This window comes from Petaurus breviceps, unplaced genomic scaffold, assembly GCF_028583685.1.
Source record: "Petaurus breviceps papuanus isolate PSGF00001 unplaced genomic scaffold, PetGlider_PUasm1.0 90760, whole genome shotgun sequence".
In the NCBI taxonomy this organism is placed as follows: Eukaryota; Metazoa; Chordata; class Mammalia; order Diprotodontia; family Petauridae; genus Petaurus; species Petaurus breviceps.
The window spans coordinates 3,588,500-3,607,608 of record NW_027187338.1 but is presented as its reverse complement, the minus strand read 5'-3'; the positions used below and the strand labels follow the sequence as shown (position 1 = coordinate 3,607,608).

At 46.3% G+C, this 19,109-nt stretch overlaps 2 protein-coding genes and 1 long non-coding RNA gene across 8 annotated transcripts in view; 2 read left to right on the top strand and 1 right to left on the bottom strand.

Annotated features, from left to right (window-relative positions):
- LOC138146214 (uncharacterized) overlaps positions 1-1,346 on the bottom strand; it is a 134,598-nt gene extending 133,252 nt beyond the window's left edge. For 5 of the 6 annotated variants that reach the window (XR_011164417.1, XR_011164418.1, XR_011164416.1 and 2 more), the window contains exon 1: positions 1,232-1,346. This is a non-coding gene — a long non-coding RNA (uncharacterized lncRNA). The remainder of the gene's footprint in view (positions 1-1,231) is intronic. The other variant, XR_011164419.1, reaches the window with a different exon arrangement.
- MRPS15 (mitochondrial ribosomal protein S15) lies at positions 680-11,262 on the top strand. Its single transcript, XM_069067955.1, has 8 exons — positions 680-917; positions 1,246-1,296; positions 1,738-1,822; positions 2,413-2,461; positions 3,836-3,920; positions 9,085-9,143; positions 10,365-10,556; positions 11,095-11,262. Exons 1-8 carry the CDS (start codon positions 803-805, stop codon positions 11,197-11,199), a joined length of 741 nt encoding a protein of 246 aa, XP_068924056.1. The 5' UTR covers positions 680-802; the 3' UTR covers positions 11,200-11,262.
- Positions 11,263-15,471: 4,209 nt separating this feature from the next.
- OSCP1 (organic solute carrier partner 1) overlaps positions 15,472-19,109 on the top strand; it is a 45,706-nt gene continuing 42,068 nt past the window's right edge. The window contains exon 1 of the mRNA XM_069067954.1: positions 15,472-15,720. Coding sequence (XP_068924055.1) covers positions 15,609-15,720 — 112 coding nt within the window. The 5' untranslated portion in view covers positions 15,472-15,608. The remainder of the gene's footprint in view (positions 15,721-19,109) is intronic.

The following is a 19,109-nucleotide window of genomic DNA, read 5'->3' as shown; positions in this document are numbered from 1 at the left end:
CATTCTGGAACCCAATTTGTAGTTATGCTAAGAGGACAACTAAAGATAGCCATCCAAAATATTTTTAAATGCTCGTCGAGGGAATGGCCAAAGTTAAAAATCCCCCCAGAAACACAGAATGTCAGCGGTAAAGGAGTCCTCTTTCCCTCTCTTGCTTAAGTTCAATGTATCCAGCTTTTCGTACCTAGTGGTTCAAATGGTGTCTCCTTCGCTAGACTGTGAGATCTTTGAGGGCAGGGACTCTCTTTTGTCTTCCTTTGTATCCACAGTGCTTACCACAGTGCCTGGCACAGAGTGGGCGCTTAATTAATGTTTATTCACTGACTCACAGATGGGGGAAACTGAGGCCCGAGTTAGAGAATAAATCTGCCTAATCTCCAGCCCGAAGACTCCTGCCTAGAAGGTCAAGGGACCTTTCCTAGCACCAGGCGTCAAAGATGATGATGGGGGGGGGGGGGGGAAGAGGGGGTTCATGGAGGGGGAGAGGTGTAGCGGTAGTCCAGGTGGTGGTGGTAATGGTGGCTAGGATTTCTATAGCCCTTCGGGGTTTGCATTTAGTTGCAGAAAGGGCTTTGAAGTGCAAGTTTGGAAGAGAATTGAAGAGATCCCTCCTTTTTAAAGAAAGCCCGCGTAGCTCCATCGATGTGCTCGACCATCCTCTGCTTCTGACAGAAGCCGCACTCGATTGTCTGAGCCTGAGCCAAGATGGCTGCTCCCATGTGAGTCGTCCCCTCGCTCGCTAGCGTTAGGCGGCTGCGGCAAGGCCAGGCCGGGGAGCTACGCAGGGGCCGCGGGAGCCAAGATGCTGAGGGCGACGCGGAGGGCGCTTCTGTGGGGCCGAGCTCAGGCCCCGGCCCAGGCTTGCGGGCCGACAGCCAGAGCAGCCGCGGGGCCTCTGTGCGCCCCACGACCTCCTGGTGAGGGGGAGGGCGGGGCGAAGTCAGGCGGCGAGAGCGAGACCGGAGAGAAAGCGGGCGGCGGGGGCTGGAAAGAACTGGGGAGGGACGGGAGAAACGGGCGGGCGCGGAGGACCGTAAGCATGAGTCTGGAAAGAGGCCAGGCGGCGGGCCCGAGAATAAAACGGGAGAGAAGTGGGACCGTGAGGACGAGGAGGAAGAGCAGGAAAGAAATCTGGCGGAGAGATCTGGGAGAAGCGGAACCGGGAAGAGTCGGGGGATGGGAGCCGGGGTCCCAGCAGTCCGGGCTTTTAGGGGCCACCTCCAGTACCCACCTTTCACTTTCTAGGAAATGGCCTCCTCCTCCAGGCAGCCCGAGCCTATGCTGTTAAGAAGCCAGGTAGGTGCCCTGGGTTGTGCCGGGACAGGGCTGGGGTTGTCTCGGGAGCTGAATGGGAGGAGCCCTCGGAGGCTTTAAGGGTGTCTTGGGTGGGGAGGGGGCAGCCAGGAAGGAACTCTGCAGTGGGCCCCGTGAAGGCAGGGGCTGTCTTTTGCCTTTCTTTGTACCCCCCAACATTTAGCACAGAGCCTGGCATTGATTAGGTATGGAATAAATGTTTACCGACCGATTTAATTGAACTTTAGCACCAGAAAGGGGCTAAACTTGTCACCTCCCAGTTTTGCACATGAAAAAACTGAGACTCCAAAAGACTAGATAACTTGCCCCATCTGTTCTAATCCAGTGATCTACTTAACCCCCAAGTTCCCCCCCATTGGGGTTCACTGTGGGGCTGATGGGCATGGGAGAGCACTGATCTCCTGTGGTTTCCTTCTGTGCCAGCTTTAGTAACCCAGACCAGCCAGATGGATGACCTGCCTTCCTCCATGCTGGTGAAAGATTATCAGAACGTCCCAGGAATTGACGGGTATGTATGTATGTCATGGTCTGGAGGCAGAATGTGGGAGAAAAGAGAGGGAAAAGGCCAGTTTTTAAGAACTGGATCACCATTATCACAGACTGGTCTTTTTCATTATTCTTTCAGCTGGTCAGGCAGAAGAGACTGGCCCCAGTTCGGGGAAGTGGTTGAATGGGACTAATTAGTGAGGACTCAGGGTAATCAGAGAGTAAGCAAAGTGAGCTGGAGAGGTGGAGGCATTGGCCCTTCGGTCACTCACTTATCACTCTGACAAGTTAAAAAAAAATGATCTGAGGCTTGAGGTGTGTTTGGATGATCTCTCCTATATTCTGGTTACTATTGAAGTCCTGCCTCTCCCCTGACAGGACAGCCTCATATTCTTACTGTCATCCAGGTAGATCACTCTGCACGGTCCCCCTCAAAGCATAATCTGCCATTCTTCTAATTTTGGGGGAGAAGACCTCTCTTTTCCAGAGAGTTTACTGATCTGCTTAGGAAAGAGATTCTAGTTTACCATGATTTTCCAGACTAATCTGAAATGTGGGGTTCCTACCACCACCACCACTCTGAAGTTCTTTATCATTGTGGTCTCCCGGTAGGGTCGATGATGTTGTGAAAAGACTCTTGTCTCTGGAAATGGCCAGCCAGGTGAGTGTCTTCTTCCCTTCTCCAAGAACTTTTTGCCTTCACCTTCAGCTGTGCCACAGGGTCTGCTATGTTTTCTCCCTGGTGTTTATTTCCATTAGCTCTAAACTCAGACATAGATTTGTTGCACACCAAGTGTAATTTGCCATTGTAATATTGACATCACTGAGCAGAATTATCTAAATGAGTTATCTATGTTCATTTGTTTTATAAGAGGAGGTGGCTAGAGGATCACTTTGGCCTCAGGAACCAGGATTAGAACCTGGCCCTGCCACTTACTTTGTGACCTTAGACAAGTCACAGTTATCTGGCCTCTGTTTCCTGATCTATAAGTCAAGGAGAATAGGCTCATGGATCATAGATTTAGAGCTGAAAAGGCCTTTAGAGATCAAGTACTCCAACCCCTGTACAGAGGAGGAAATTGAAGTCTGGGAAGTACTACTTGCTTGTAGTTGCATAGTAAGTGGCAGAGTCAGGGTTCAAAACAATATCTTCAGAGTTCAAAATCAGTGCTCTCAAGACTGTATCACACTGCCATCACAGTCACAGTTCCTCTGTTACAGGGCTGTGAGGGATAAATGAGACTGCAGTCATAAAGCACTTCATATACTTCAAAGGCCTATATAAAATGGCAGCTGATTTATAATTATAAACAATGGAGGGAAGCACAGGTCCTTGCTTCTGATGATGAGGGTGAGATGGGGATCTGTTTGCCTTCTGTCCCCAGTGTGATGTCAGGCTTGTGTCCACCAGCTTTCATTACATTTATTTATTGAGTAGCCTCAAACCCAGTTCTTCTTGGTTCCAAGGCCAGCTAATGTACCCACTCTACCATACTGCCTCTGACAGATAGTGGTTTTGTAGCCTTCAGCAAGTCACCTTAGCCTCTCAGTGCCCTAGGTCAGACGTGTCAGACTTACATCCCACAACAGTGCTGACTACAGCTAGAACTAGATCAAAATGTAATTCAAAAATTTCTATTAAAAAAAAAGTAGCAAAGTGAATGCAATAAAACAGAGATAATATTACATTTTTAAACTAAGACATTATGCATCGTACAGGGATCCTTGTGTACATTTAATGGTCCCTGTTTCTATTTGTGCTTGATAGCACTATACTAGGAACTCTTAAGATTCTGAGTTTTAGAGAAGGTACCCTCAGAAGCACCAGTCTCCTTCCTTCTGTACTCTGGTTGGTTTTTACTGAGTTCCCTTGGAGTCCATTCTCTGTAATGCCTGGGGAACCATGGTGTGACCTTTTCCAAGACAGCCCTTAAAGTACAATGTCCCAAGAAGTTTGAGAGCTTGGTGGAGTGTGTTTTAAGGATGAAGGGGCCCAGACCAACAGAAGAACCTTTTTGGTTTGTTCTCCCATCAGAAGGAGAAAATGAAGATAAAGACAGAACAGTTGCTAAACCAGATCATTGTAAACCCGGAAGACACCACATCCCTGGAAGCTCGAGGTTGGTCCGAGAGTGAATGGAGGGTGGGGGTGGGGAATGGCCTGCCCCAACACATATTTTAGGGCTCAGATGGTTATGGGGGCTGAAATCTGGCTTGGGCAAGAAAGAAAGAAAGTGACCAAGAAAAACAAGATACTGGAACAGTATTTGTTAGCCTTGGGTGCTGTGGATGTCACCCTTCCTTATTTGATGAAAGGGTCACAAAGACCCTGAGGGTTCAAAAAAAGTGACAAACATATCTTTTTATTTTTATTCCAATATGCCCTGGTTGAAGCTGTTATCTAGGTAGTTAAAAAGCAGTTGAGGAGGATAAAAATCCCTGATCAGAAAGTTAAAAGCTTTCAGCCAGGATGTCCCCTAGAGTCTGAACTCCCTGTCAAAATTCTAGAAACTACTTTTTTATTCTTCCTGCCCTGAGAGCTCACAGCTACGTCTTAGATCTATCCTCCTGTGGTAACAGTAACCCACACTGCCCCAGGTCTTCCCCACCTTCTTTCTCTAGGGAATCTCTTCTATTCCAATGGATTCAATGACCATCTCTATGCTAATGATTCTCACATCTATTTATCCAGCCCTAACCTTTCTCCTGACCTCCAGTCTCACTTCTACAGCTGCCTACTAGACATCTAGAGCTCTGTGTCACATAGAAACTCAACACATGCAAAACTCATCTTTCCCAAAGCCCTCCCTCTTCAGAACTTCCTCATGGTGGAAGGCACCCCTGTCTTCCCAGGCACCCAGGCTCACAACCTAGCAGTCTTCCTTGACTTTTCACTCTTCCTTCACGCCCTCCTCCCCCCATCCTTGTTTCCAAGGCTGATCAGTTTTACCTTTTTGACATTCCTAGAACCCAGTCCTGTCTCTCGTCTGTTATTGCCACTACCCTGCTGAAGGCTCTCATCACTAAACCCTTGGGCCATTTCAGTGTGCTGGGGGGTTCTCTTTGCCTCAAGTCTTTCTTCAGTCCAGTCCATCCTCAGGTGCCAAAGGGATCTTCCTAAAGGACAGGTCTGACCATCTCACCCCACTTACTCAGTAAATTCTAGTCACTCAGTTACCTTTCCCACCACCACCTTTTTTCTCTTCACTCCCCTCCACATGATCTGTGATCCAGACACACTGGCCTCCTTGCTGTCCTGCTTGCACCATTCTCCCATCTTCTGCATTTCTGTTGACTCTGCCCCATACCTGGAACACTTCCTGTATCACCTTCTGGCTCCCTGGCTTCCTTCAGTTTCAGCTAAAAGCCCACCTTCTTTAGGAAACCTTTGCCCATCCCTCCCACTACTAGTGCTTTCTCTCCATGATTACCTTCCATTTACACATTCTATATCTTGTTTCTGTAAAATGGGTTGCATGTTTCTCCCCAGTTAGAATTCGAGCTCCTTGAGCACAAGGTCTTTCTTTATCTCCCTGGCACCTGGCACGTAGTAGGTACTTGATAAATGATTGTGGATTGACTGTGGACTAAAGCTGTTGCTGCTGCTGTTTTGAGAATGTGAGAGGGGTGGGAGTTAACTCCCACCTCCCCCAGTTCCACCCGTACCCTTGCCAACAAGTGCTCAGTGCCTGGACCAATTATCCTCCAAAAGGGGCCCAAACCTTATCACAGAGCTAGAGAATTTGAGAGTTGGAAGAGGCGTCAGCAGGAATCTGCAATTAGGTCCCTGATACATGCTCATGCAGCCTCTGCCGGCTCCTTTCTTGTGAGGAAAGCCGGCTCCCTCCCAAAGCAGCCCATTCTATTTTGTGGACATCTCCAATTATTAGGAAACTTTGTCTCCTATCAACCTAAATGGATACTTTGAAGCTTTTATCTGCTGTTCTATGTTGTACCCTCTGGGGCCAAAAAGAACAAACCTAACCCCAACATCACTTTTCACCTTTCACCTAACCCAAGGCAGCTACTGTATTTATGCCTCTCCACTCCTGCTCCCCCATGCTGCCTAGTCTTTTCTTCTCCCAGCCAAATGTCCTTAATTTCTTCAACCTTTGTTCTTATAACATGGACCAGAGGCTCTCAGAATCCTTCATAACACTAGCCCTTTCTTATCTTTCCAGCCTCCTTATACTTTTCTCCCTAATATGAATTCTTCCATCCAGGGACACTAGCCTCCTGGCTTCCAGCTTTTCTCTCCCAGGCGATTTCTCTGGCTGTCCCCCCATTCCCAGAATGCTCTCCTTCCTCTGCTGACTTCTCTGGCTTCTTTTCTGTCTCAGCTAAAGTCTGTACTTTGACAGAAAGCCTCGCCCAACCCTTCTTAATTCCAGGGCCTTCCCTCTGTTATTCATGTCCTGTTTATCTAGTATATAGCTTGTTCTGTATATATGTTTTCATGTTGTCTCCTCCGTTAGATTGTAAGCTCCTTGAGGGCAGGGACTGGACTGCCTTTGCCTCTTTTTATACCCCCACACTTTAACACCCTGCCTGGCACATATAATAGGTTCTTAATAATTATTATTTATATATATTATAAATAATTTTATATATATATTACAAAAATAATGATTGGCTGGTTAGGTGGCTGATTGGTTGCCTTTTTCTGAACACTTCAGCTTATCGTTGTCTTTTCTAAACTCTGACACCCAGAACAGAACTGAGCTATACACCAGTTATGACCTGTGGTCAGTGCTGCTAATAGGCCAAGACATATAAATTTGTTGCTGGGGGAACCTGATCATTGGTAATGGGTTTGAAATCTAGTTCGTTTCTCATTAAGAACCACCTTAGCTCTCTATCCATGCTGGCGTATTTTTCTCTGAGTCAAATAAGGCTTCAATAGGAGAAAATAAGTGATGTTTAGGGTCTTTTCATCTTACTCAAGTGAGCCAGGAGCCAAACAGCTTTGAGAATTACTACCAGTCTCAGCTCTGCTATTTACTATGTGATTTTAAATAAGTCCCTTACTTTCTCTGGACTGTAATCATAAAATACGTAAAAGAATGGTGATCTCCAAGGTGCCTTTAAGCTATTAGTCTATGCTATATGTTCCAAGGTTCCTCCCAGGTCTCATCTTTGTTCTAAGGCCCCTCGCAGCTCTGACTTGTATGTTCTAAGGCCTCTCCTGACCCTGAAATTCTATGTTCTGAGGGCTCTCCAAGCTCTAACATTTCTGTGTTTTAAGGTTTAAATTTCATTCTATGACTATTTAACTCCCCTCCCCTGTTTAGGTACAGTCTCCTATAAAATTAAGGAATTGGACTTGAGTGTCTATAAGGTCTTTTCCAGTTCTGTTGTGCCACCGTCCATGTCTCATCCCTTCCCCAACCCTGGCTTATTCCCGTCTCCTACTTGGGCTTCCAACTGTTTATTACAGTTTCCTTTTCACTCATGTAACCCAGACTGTTATTTCTTCTCCTACCCTTTGGCCAGTTTCTATTTACTAGATAGTGAGTTTCTAAGTATCAAACAGACCCACATAAAAGGTTTGTAGAGCCTGCTTCCCGAGCCTCCTAGCCCTGTTTGGGGAAGGTAGCCTCAACTTTCCGTACCACTAGCAATCCCGCTTGTCCTGTCCAAACATCACTCTGATGGCGATAGTGCCACGACACTGCCTGTACTGCCTTGCCCTACTTTACTACTAAAGTACAACTCTCAGGACTGATAGTATATGTCACTTAATTTAGATGAATATTTTCTAAGTGCACACAGTGTACCCAATGACACCAATAGGATAAGTAATTAATTCCTACCAACAACAAAGTGCAAGTATTAATTCAGTTAAGAACCCTGACCCAGGACCACCTGTGAAAAGCGTCTTCGCCATGGTTTGAGATCCTTGCTTTAAGGAGGCTGGTCCTAAAGCCAGTCCTACCCCTAGCCTCTTTCCACCAGAGCAGAGCTCAGTTCAGCTGTAGTTTTGAAAACACAGTGTGTCATGAGTCGGTCTTGAGAGAGTCCCATTAGTCACAGGTTTCTCGGTAAGAAGCCATTGCAACCCTCTCTCAGAGCTGCTCTCCCATGTCTGCCAGAGCTGGGTTGTCATTGTTTTGAGGGCCTCTCCTCTGCTCCATGTTCTGCTTTTTCTGCCCTGCCTCGGAAATAGAAACATGTACCCACAGAAATGAAGCAAGAACTTGACGGAAGGATGTGTCGGGGGTACTGAGGGCAGAGTGGGAACTGATAAATGAGGAGGAATCATACACTGTTAGAGCTAGCAGGAGCCTTAGAGATTAGCAGTCATCCAGAACCCTCCTAGAGAAGCAGGCAGAGAGTCAGAGGAGGGAAGTGATTTCTTTGTCTAAGGTCCTACCAGTCACTGATCTTCCATCTGGACCTCAAGCCTAGGTCTCCTGACTCACTAGCCAGGGCTATTTCTGCTGCACCATACCTGCCCTCCCATCCAAAAGACTTGAAAGGGGACAAAGATCACCAGAGTTCCCACAGCCATTGGGAATACTGGATAGGAATACAGGATACTGGAAGCTTGCAAAATATTAGTAATTTATTAGCATTGCGGAGTGGCTAGAGAGCTGGCCTTGGTTCACATCTGACCTCTGATGCATACTGGCTGAGTGACCGTGGCAAGTGCTCCAGGCAAACGTTTAAAACTGAAGAGCTGCTGATCTGAATCCTGGGGGAGTTTTCATGATAGGATTCCATCCCTACCTAGAAGAAATGGTATATCGGGAGGTCAAACTTAAATAAGTCAGATGATGTTTGGGCTTTAATCTCTGAGTTCTGTCGGTCAATAAACATTAAGTGCCAACTGTGTGCCCGGAACTGTGCTAAATCCTGGAGATACAAAAAGGCAAAAGTCAGTCCCTGCCTTTAAGGAGTTTACAGTCTAATAGGGGAGACAACATGCAAACGATTTTGTACAAACAAACTATAGATAGGATAAACGGGAAGTAATTGACAGAAAACCCTGGCATTAAGAGGGATTGGGGTAGGCTTCCTGGAGAAAGTAGGATTTGAGTTGGGAATTAAAGGAAGCCAGGAAGGTCAGTTAGTTGGAGAGGAGAAAGGAAAGCACTCCAGGTCTGGGGGACAGCCAGAGAGAATACCCAGAGGAGAGAGATGGAGTGTCTTGTTCATGGAACCAGCCTGGAGGCCAGTATCACTGAATCAAAAGACCCATCATGGAGTGAAGTGTAAGAAGATTCTGTGCCTCTTGAGTTCTGGCCGCTTGCTGTCCTGACCTCTTGTGGTTTGCTATTATAGTTATAAAATTGACAGTCAAGATCCGAAACTATGAAGAACACATGCAGAAGCATCGGAAGGTGAGCTGCCCCCTCCTGTCCCCTCCTCCTTGGAGGGAGATCTAGTTGTACCTGCAGGGTTAAGATTCTACTGGGTGGGGAGGGTTCTCATAAAGCATTTATTGGTGGGGAAAATGAACGGCTTGGATTAATCATATTTCTTGTGTATAAAGATGCACACCCATGCTTGCAAATGGGTGTTTCTCCTTGGCATCCAGTAGAATTTTTGCCCAGACGTCAGCCTCCATCAAATACTCAAAAATTAACCAAGTTTTCCAATAAACCAAACTAGACATAATTTCATGGAGAGGGATTGTATGGTTATCAAACATAGCTTATATTAAATGTCCTTAAAGTGCTTCTCCACGCTGTCAGTTTGTGCTAATTATGACACTAGGTGGCGCCAGTTGTCAGCACACTGGCTGTGTGACTGCAGGCCAGTTATTTAGCCTTCCTCAGCCTTGTTTTCTTTATCCATAAAATGGAAAGACTAGCGCCTAAAATATGTCTCTTCTTGCACTTTGAGGATCAGTGCAGTGGTATAGGTAACACTCTGAAAACCTTAAAAAGTCCTCTCTCAGGACAGCTATTACTGTTATTCTGTTCCTTCTAGGGAACCCAGGCCTTGACTCCAGAGGCAGCAGAGTGAAGTAGAAAGTGGGCTGGATTTGGAGTCTGGGGACATAGATTGGAATCTGGGCTCTGCTGCTTAACTGGCTAGATTACCTTGGAAAAACCTCAGTTCCTCATCTATAATATAAGGGGGTAGATTAAATGACTCAAGATGGCCTTCACCTTTGCATCTATGGCCCTGAAAAATCTCATTGACTACAAACTCTTGAGTATCTCTGCCTCTGCAGCATTGAAGCAATGGGTAGGTCCTTAGCTTTTTTTTTAGCTCATATCTGAGCTTGCAGATGAAGAAATTAGAATCTGCCCATCCAAAATTCATGCATTCTGCCTTCATTTACTAAGTGCCAGGAGATGGACAAAAAGACAAGCCAGACATAGTCCCTGCCCTTAAGAACCTTACAGTCTACTAGAATGGGGAAGGAAACCAGCCCCCACCATTCCTTTGTAAGGAGGGCTCATAAGACTTGATTGTTAAATCACGTGGCAGGATTCCTGTGTATGATGGCAGCCTGGGTCATGAGACCATCAGGAAAATCATGGTGCTCATGGACCAGCCCTTCCCACACTGCCCTGGACAGTTGACATTTCACTAACTTGGTGCTTCTACAGGACAAGGCTCACAAGCGATACCTGCTTATGTCCATCGACCAGAGAAAGAAGCTACTCAAAAAACTTCGGCAGACCAACTTTGAGGTGTTTGAAAAGATATGTAAAGATCTGGGTATCGAGTACACATTTCCTCCTCTGTATTACCGACCCGCACACCGACGGTGGGTGACTAAGAAGGCTTTTTGTATTAAGGTAAGGATCAGAAGCTACTTTAATTGGGCTGGTGTGGGATGAGGTCTAGCAGTACCATGGAATAGCCTTCATAGGCTTTAACTTAGATGTCTTTTTTTCATCTTGGCTATTAAAACAATGTTTGACCTACCAGAGAGGTGGCAAGGTTAAAAGGATGGGGCTTCACTTCAGTTAGGGGAAGGAGCTCCATGGAGAAAGTCTGCACTGGGGCAATTGAATGTTGTCTTCAAGTATGAGAAGGGTTGTCATGTCAAACAGGTGACAGATTAGACTTTTCTGCTTAGCCTCAATAGAAAACCAGGGGGGAGGAGAAAGGAAGAAGGAGGCAGGTTTTGACTTGAGCTGTCAGTGGGATGCCCTGCCTCAAATGGTAGTAGTAAGTTCTCTGTCACTGGAGACTGAATGATGACTAGGACTAGAGGGCATTTCCATATTGGGACTTCCTCTTGACCAGGATTCATCCACATTCTGTTTAGACACCTCCATGGGTAAGATTTCAGAGAATTCAAGGACCTTTTTCTCCCATTTCCTCCAATAGGTTTTCCAGGAGGCACAGAAGCTGAAGAAGCTAAAGAAGCAAGAAGAAGCACTGAAACGTGAAGGAACAAAAAGGCCAGAGAGTCAGGACACTTTGGCCTCATAGCCCAGGCTCTGCCAGTCCTGTGGCACTTTATCCAATACAAAAAATAAATGAAGCTAAAGCCCAGTGTTCTCTATGTCATGGCTGAATGTGGGGAAGGATAGAGTTGTAGACCAGAGAAAAGTGAGAGAGACTTCACCAGGCATGGGCCTGGGGCTCTTCTGAGGTGCATACATATGTCCACGAGCCTGCTGCTGCCCAGGAGGCAGGACCATGTCCAGCTTTGTTTTCTTTTTCTTTCTTTTTTCTGCAGTGTCCAGGGTGGTTTGAGTGTTTTAATGAATAATATGATAAGTTATTAGATAGATGAGAACAGTTACTTTATAAGGACAAGGGCTCCTTCAGCCCAAAAGACCCAGAGGTGTCATAGAAAGAGCAGCAAATTTGAAGCTGACTCTAGATTTCCATCCCAGTTCTACCTGCAGTCTGGGTGACCCTGAGCAAATCATTTCCATCCTGTGACCTTCAGTTCCTTCATTTGTAAAATGAGGGAGTTAGAGGAGGTGGTTTCAGGTCCCTTCCAGCATTCTGTGATTATAGTTTCTAGCATTACAAGTTAGAAGTTATATTTCAGCTCAACAAATATTAATTAGTACTGTATGTGCCCCGGCCAGCCCCCTCACACATATTTGCCCTTGACCATCAATGAACAAAACATTGAACATCTACTATGTAGGAGGCCCAATGCCAGCAAGAGCTGAGAGAATGGGGAGGGGGGTGGAGAGCATCAGGGTGCAAAGAAAGAAGGCTTAGCTTCTGCCCTCGAGGATCCAACAGTCTAGTTAGATAAGAAATAGATGAATAGATGACAATAGGACAAAAATAAGGGATGAATGAGTGATGGGGACAGTAAATGTAGTTATTGTCTGTAGCAGGGGAAAGTTGCTGAGCTGTCACAGAGAAAACAGTCGCACCTGTGGGGGAGGACTGGCCATGGGAGTAGGGGGAGGGATTTGACAGTCAAGGAAGATGACCAGCAGAAGCAGGAGCAGAGGGTTCTGATGAAATGGATGCACAACAAGGCCAAGAGCAAATCAAGGGTCCCAAATGGAGAGTTTAAACCTTATCACAGCACTCCCAACTCTACGTATACACACATTCATGAGTGTGTGTACCTTAAAGGGGGTGGCATTAGCAGCTGGAGGCCCAGGAAAGGGTAGGTGGCACTTGAGCTGTCTTATAAAGAAGCCTCTGATGCTAAGTTGGAGGTCTGCCCCTGCGTTGCAGGCATGGGGAAAGAGCCAATTTGAGAACAGCGAGTAGAACAGAGGACCTTGATAATGTCATCCGTAGGAGGAAAGAGTCAGGTGAAGAGCTTTAAATGACAAGACTTTCTCTGGTCCTAGAGGTAATTGGGAGCCACTAGAAACTGACTGAACAGTCGGGTTGACATGCTGCAAGCTAGGCCTTAGAAAAACCACTTTGGCAGTTGAGTGGAGGGTGGATTAATGTGCAGATTTGAGGAAGGGAGGAGAATTGGCTATTGGAATAGTGCAGGTGAGTGGTGACTGAGTGTACCTACCTATACCACAGACCTTTGAGAAAGAAATGATAAGCCTTGACAACTGATGATTAACTATGTGGAGTGAGTGAGAGGAGCTGACGATGACACCCACATCATGAACCTGGGTGACTAAAAGGTCAGTGATACCCTCCACAGTAACAGGGAAGTTCAGACAAGGGGAGGATTTGTGGAGAAAGATAATGAGTTGTGTTTTGGACGTGGTGAGTTTAAGTGACCTATCTATGAAACATCAAGTTTGAAATGTTCCCCAGACATTTGACAATTTGGGATGGGAGCTCAGGAAACAGATTGGAGCTGGATAAAGACATCTAGAAATCATCGGCCATTGAGATGCTCATTGAATGGGAACTCATTGAAATCATGGGAACTGATGAGATCTCCAAGGTTGAGAGAAGAGGACCCAGAGTTAGTGGGATACATGAATGAAGATCCATTACAAGAGGCTGAGGAGTCATGAATGAAGAAGAACCAAGAGAGTTCATGCAGAAAGGGGTCAATGGTATCAAAGACTGGAGAAGCTGAGGATGAAGCCATTAGATTTAGCAATTAAGAAATCACTGGTAACTGGGAAGAGAAGTTTCAGGTAAATGATGAGATTAGAAACTAAGATTACAAGAGATTTGAAAGAGGAGAAGGATATGAAATGAGAAGGGAAAAAAAGGGGGAAACTCTTGGCTGGTGGCTGAAGTCAGTGGGTTTAGGTGTTAAGGAGAATTGCTCTGCTGTAATGAAGACCCATTTGAGATTAGCTAGCATTGATTTGTAGTCAACATTTTGATGATTCCCTCCAATTTAATAGCATGTGAGTAGGAAGGAAGGAGGTAGATGTGATAGTAATCCATGGCTGGGGTTTGGTTTGGCAGGATCAGCAATAGGACAAGAGAGCATGAGACTCAAGAGGAGAGGACTGTATAGTGTTGGACTGGTTCACCAAAAGGTCAAAATCAGCAGAGCAAGGACAATGGCCAGAGACAGTACAAAAGAGTAGAGGGATGCATCGTAGGTCAGAGGATCCAAGGTAGGTCTAGAAAGTGAGCCATAGTAAAAGCTAGAAAAAAAAAAGATTACGAGCAGATAAAGGAAATACAGAGTTCTTGAATATCCCTCAACAGAGAGGGACTCTACCTATAGAACATTGCATTTACTCTCAACCTCAGTTAATATGTTGGTTCATTTATTTTTTCCCTTTTTTATTCTTTGTTACAAAGGATGTCTTGCTATCAGAGGTGATATAGTCAGTCAACATTTATAAAGCACCGACTATATGCCAAGAACTGTTCTAGGTTGCTATGGATGCAAAAAGAGGCAAAAAAGCATTGTGATCCCTCAAGGAGTTCAGAATGTAATGGATTGTGATGTAAAAACAATAGTTCAAATCAAAGGGGACTTTGTTGATTGTGGATCATCTTCACAAATGAATTTTTTTTTTTCAAAATGGAATAACAGGTTTATATCGAATTTAAAGGTTTGCAAAATGGTTTCCTAACGGGCAAGTAGGTGATCCCCATTTTATAGATGAGAAAATTAAAGGATCATAGATCTAAAGCTAGGGGCAGCTAGGTGGCACAGCAGATAGAGCCCAGAGCCTAGAGTCAGGAAGACTCATCTCCCTGAGTTCAAATCTGACTTCAGAGTTACTGGCTGTGTGACCCTGGGCAAGTCACTTAACCCTGTTTGCCTCTGTTTCCTCATCTGTAAAATGAGCTGGAGAAGGAAATAGCAACCACTCCAGTATCTTTGCCAAGAAAACCCCAAATAGGGTCACACAGAGATCTAAAGACGAAGATTCAAACTCAACTCTTCCAGCCAGACTGAGTCGTCTCTCCACTACACCACACTGCCTCTAAATGACTTGCCTAGTGGTAACATATCTATCTAGTAACTTCAAAGCAGAATTTGAACCCAGGTCTCCTGACTTAACAATTCTATGAAATCGATTTGGAGCAGTGGTTGAAATGACTGTTAGTAAAGAAGTCTGGCTCCTTCATTTAGCAGACGGAGGGCAGAACTCATTCCCACGTTTCTCCCGCTCTTCCAATCACCCACCTGCCCCTGCTCCCCTGGGCAGAAGGAGCCAGGCTGCTAGACCCCCAGAGGTCCTGGTCTCAGTTTCCTTATTTGTCTTCCCTTTTCTGTCAGGAGGTCCTGGTCTTTCCAGCATCAGTCCTTTACTTTTCTCCCTGAGCTTTGTCCATCTCCCAAAATAACGTCGATTTAGGGAAGGAATTCTCATGGGGCGGTGCATACAGTAGGTGCTAATAAATGCTTGTGGAATTGATTCGGAACCATTGGTTTAGGACTGCAGGAACTTCAGGGATCATGTTGTCCAAACCCCTCCTTTTACAGATGAGGAAACCGAGGCCTAGGAGACAAAGGGGACTGGCCCAAAGTCACACAGATAAAAGGAGGATTAACTCTATTTGCCCAGGGTCACAGTACTATTCGGAGACAGAATTTGAACCCAGGTCCCCCGACTCCGAGCCCAGCGTTCTTTCTGTCTCAGCTCCCTGAAATGAATGAAAGCTCAAACCCCCGGCCTGGCGCTTCTACAGGAGGGGGCTTCCGCAGCCCCACCACCCAACCCCGAGACGCCCGCGGGGGCCCTAGGCTCGGCTCCCGCCCGACCTTTAAATGTCGGTGAACCAGGGCTTCTCCCGCCCTGCACCCCGGCCCCCTTAAGACGCCCACCTCCCAACAAACAGCGCTCTGATTGGTCGCTTCTCCCCGGCCCTGGCGCTGCCTTGGCAACCGAGTGTCTGGGACGCCTGTGCACGGTCTGCCCTCAGCACTCGCGGCTCTGCCGGTGCCCGGTGCCCCGGCTCCCCGCGGCCAGCCCCGACTCCCGCTCCCGTCCCGGCCCTCGCCCCGGTCCTGGCCCCGTGACGCCATGTCGGTGCGGTCGCTGCCCCTTCTCTTCCTGAACCTGGGCGGGGAGATGCTCTACATCCTGGACCAGCGCCTGCGGGCGCAGAACATCCCGGGCGACAAGGCCCGCAAAGGTGAGAGAGCCGGCGGAGCCGGGGCTCGGCTGCCCGGCACCCCCGGGGCTAGGGACGCGGCTGAGGGGCCCCCCAAAACAGGAGACTGCTCCTGAGACCCCCAGAGGCTGGGGATGCGGCTGCAGGGGCCCCCAAAACAGGAGACTGCCCCTGAGACCCCCCAGAGGCTGGGGATGCGGCTGCAGGGGCCCCCAAAACAGGAGACTGCCCCTGAGACCCCCCAGAGGCTGGGGATGCGGCTGCAGGGTCCCCCCAAAACAGGAGATTGTTCTAAGGCCTCTCTCAGGAACTGGAAACAATGCTCCCCTGGATCTCCCACCCCAAAAAAAAACTTCAGGAGATTCTGCTCCCTGAGATCCCCAGACCCTTCCCCAAAGCAAGGAATCTTCAGATGATGCTCCCCCAAAGCCCCCTTCAAAGCCCTCCAAAGCGGAAGATCCTTCACCATGAACCATCCTCAGCTGTTGTTTCTTAATAATTCCTCAAAAGCAGAGGACCCTGGTCCCTGAGACCCTCAAAATTAATGGATGCTGCTCCTCTAGATGGCTTCCCCCCAAACCAGGAAAGCTGTTCTCTGTGACCATCTCAAAAAAGTGAGAGATTTTGCTTCTAGACCCCCTCTTTAAACTCTATACCCTGAAACTCTCCTTCAAAAAAAACAAAAAGGGGCGGCTAGGTGGCGCAGTGAATCGGCCCTGAAGTCAGGAGGACTTGAGTTCGAAACCAGCCTCTGTTACTTAACACAAAACTAGCTGTGTGACCTTGGGCAAGTCACTCAACCCCAATTTCCCTACCTTCCCCCTCCAAAAACAAACAAACAAAAAAAGGCAAAAAAAAAAATCCTCTCCCAAATCCTCTGCAGGTCCTGTACATTCTAGAGTGAAAGAGGTTGTCCTTGGACCCCTTTCTCAGGCCATGGTGAACCTCAGACCCCAGTCCTCACACTCTGCTTCCCTGATCCCATCCTTAAAGACTGGGGGATTTTGCTCTAGCAGTATGCTGTCTGAAACTTTCTAAAATCAAACCCCCATCACCTCAGACCTTCCATTCAAATTCTGTGTTTTAGATACCACCACTTAAAACTAGAGGACCCTGCTCCCTTACCACACACTGTCTCCCTTCAGACTCTGTTCTCCATTACCTTATCCTTAGAACTGGGAGACCCAATACTTTCCCATTAAAACTGAAAATACTGTTTGCCTGACAGCCTCACCTCAGTCTTTACTCCCTCAGCACCTTCCCTCTCAAACTGGGACACTACTCCTCAATCACCCAACCCTTTAAAACTGGATGACTCGTTTCCCTCAGGATTCCTGATCTTATACACACAGTCCCTCTGTCCCTAGTCTTGCTTGATTCTCCTTCTCCAAACTGGAAGAACTTGTTAACAATAAAGTTATTATTATTTGCAGTAGCAGAACTGCTGTAGTAGTAGTACTAGTAGTAGTAGTAGTACTAGTACTAGTATGTGCCATATAATAATAATAACTGTGATGTGTAACAGTGATTTAAGTTGTATAAAGAATGTTACCTATCTCACATCTTATCTCATTTGCTACTTTGACACTGCTTTCCAACAATTGCTATTCTCAATAAGGACCCTAGTTCCCATAGTTCCCTGGTCAAGACCCACTGTATTCCCTTCCTTTGCCCACAGCTGTCTTTTCCTTAATGGTCTTTATTCCCTAGCATGAGACCTCCTGATACTCCTATAACACAGCTTTTTGCAGCCTAGGCATCCTCCCAGCAACCTCCCTTCCCAGCTGAAAAGTCTTGTGTCTCCCTGCTAAGATGTTTTCTTCTCCATCCTTTTCCCACAAGAGTTGGAACTGATCCTACAAGTTATCTTTAGTCATTGTGGAAAGTTGAAATGCTGTGTAGCATCCTGTGGCCAAATAAGATGATTTACGGAGGTCTTAGGTCTTACTGGGGAATTCCTTAACCTCTCTGAGAAGTATGTGAACTGTGCTGATTCAAGACGTGGATTCCTGAGATTGGAAAGGTAATAATCCATTTCCAAGACACCAAATCTCATCCCCAAAGCAGTGATAGTAAAAGAGCAGCATGGTACAGTGGAAGCTTTTGAGTCAGTATCTGGGTTCAAATCCCGCATCTGACTTCCTACTTGTGTGACCTAAGGCATGCTAATTAACCTCCTTGGGCTTCAGTTTCCTCATGTATAAAATGAAATGGTTGGCCCTCTGAAGTCTGTTCTAGATCTATGATCCTATACAAGTTCCAGCAGTCTTTTGTTTGCATCTCCTTGCCTACAACCCCACCCCAACAAACCTTTTTGTCACCCTTTCCTGCAGACCCTTCATTCATGTACTGCCCAACAAAAAATTTACACACATATATATGCATGTATATATATATTTTTATACATATATATACACGTACGTGTATATGAGGGGATTTTCTTCTAGCAACATTTTCCTTATCAGACAGTCTTGACATATCTCATGGAAGTCATCCATGGTCTAGCATCTTCAGTGAAGATGCTCTAGGCTCCACACTTAGTATGGTCTTTGTTTTGGAATTCAACAGAAAGCAAGTTCAGCCTCAATGGAGCAACTTTTGAGGGCTGCCCACTAACTATTGTAAAAGTTTAAGCAAGAGTAAGGATGTTGTGTTTCTGTACTCTTCCCCTCTTAAAAACACTTATAAAAATAAGTTTCTACGACATTTTTGCATTTCTCATTTTACAAGTAGGGAAACTGACCTTATAGAGAGGTGAAATAACTTGGCTGTGACTTTAAGAATGCAGACAACGGGGAGCTTATCAACTAGTTGTCACTATCTAGGATAGGTTCTGTTTTTATATTTATGATTCCAGATCATCTTGGGACCCTTTAGTCCAAAAAATACTCCTTAAAATGGAGCTATGAGTTCAAACTCACAGAGGAATAGAGCCAGAAAGGACCTAGGAGAGGCATGTGGTACATCCTTCCTCTTTCCAAGGAAATACAAGGCCTCCTAAGATCGATCAACCAACCAATATTTATTGAGTGCCTCCTGTAATTACTGTACGTGCATACTGAGTACACTCCTAGGGGATTCCAATTGTAAAAGATGTGGTGGAGCCGAAGACAGTATGGTGCAGTGGGAAGATTATTGGATAGGAGTTTATTTCAGATCTTTTACTCAATGCCTAAAGGCATTCTCTAGGCCTCAGGGCCCTCATCTGTAAAATGAGGGGGTGACTAGGTGACCTTTATGGTCCCTCCCAGTTTTAATCCTGTGATCCCATAAACTAGACAAAGAAGTCAGCTGGAGAATAGAGCTTTAGTTACACTCTTGAGTGCAAATGGGCACTCTGGAGCCTAGGAGGAGATTGGCCATAAAAACAGCACCATGGAGACATCTGCTGGACATGGGCTTTATTGCCA

Coding starts and splice junctions, on each gene's coding strand:
- MRPS15 (XM_069067955.1), top strand. CDS start 803: ATGCTGAGGGCGACGCGGAGGGCGCTTCTGTGGGGCCGAGCTCAGGCC. Junction 1,297..1,737: donor CTATGCTGTTAAGAAGCCAG/GTAGGTGCCCTG, acceptor CTTCTGTGCCAG/CTTTAGTAACCCAGACCAGC. Junction 10,557..11,094: donor AGAAGGCTTTTTGTATTAAG/GTAAGGATCAGA, acceptor TTCCTCCAATAG/GTTTTCCAGGAGGCACAGAA.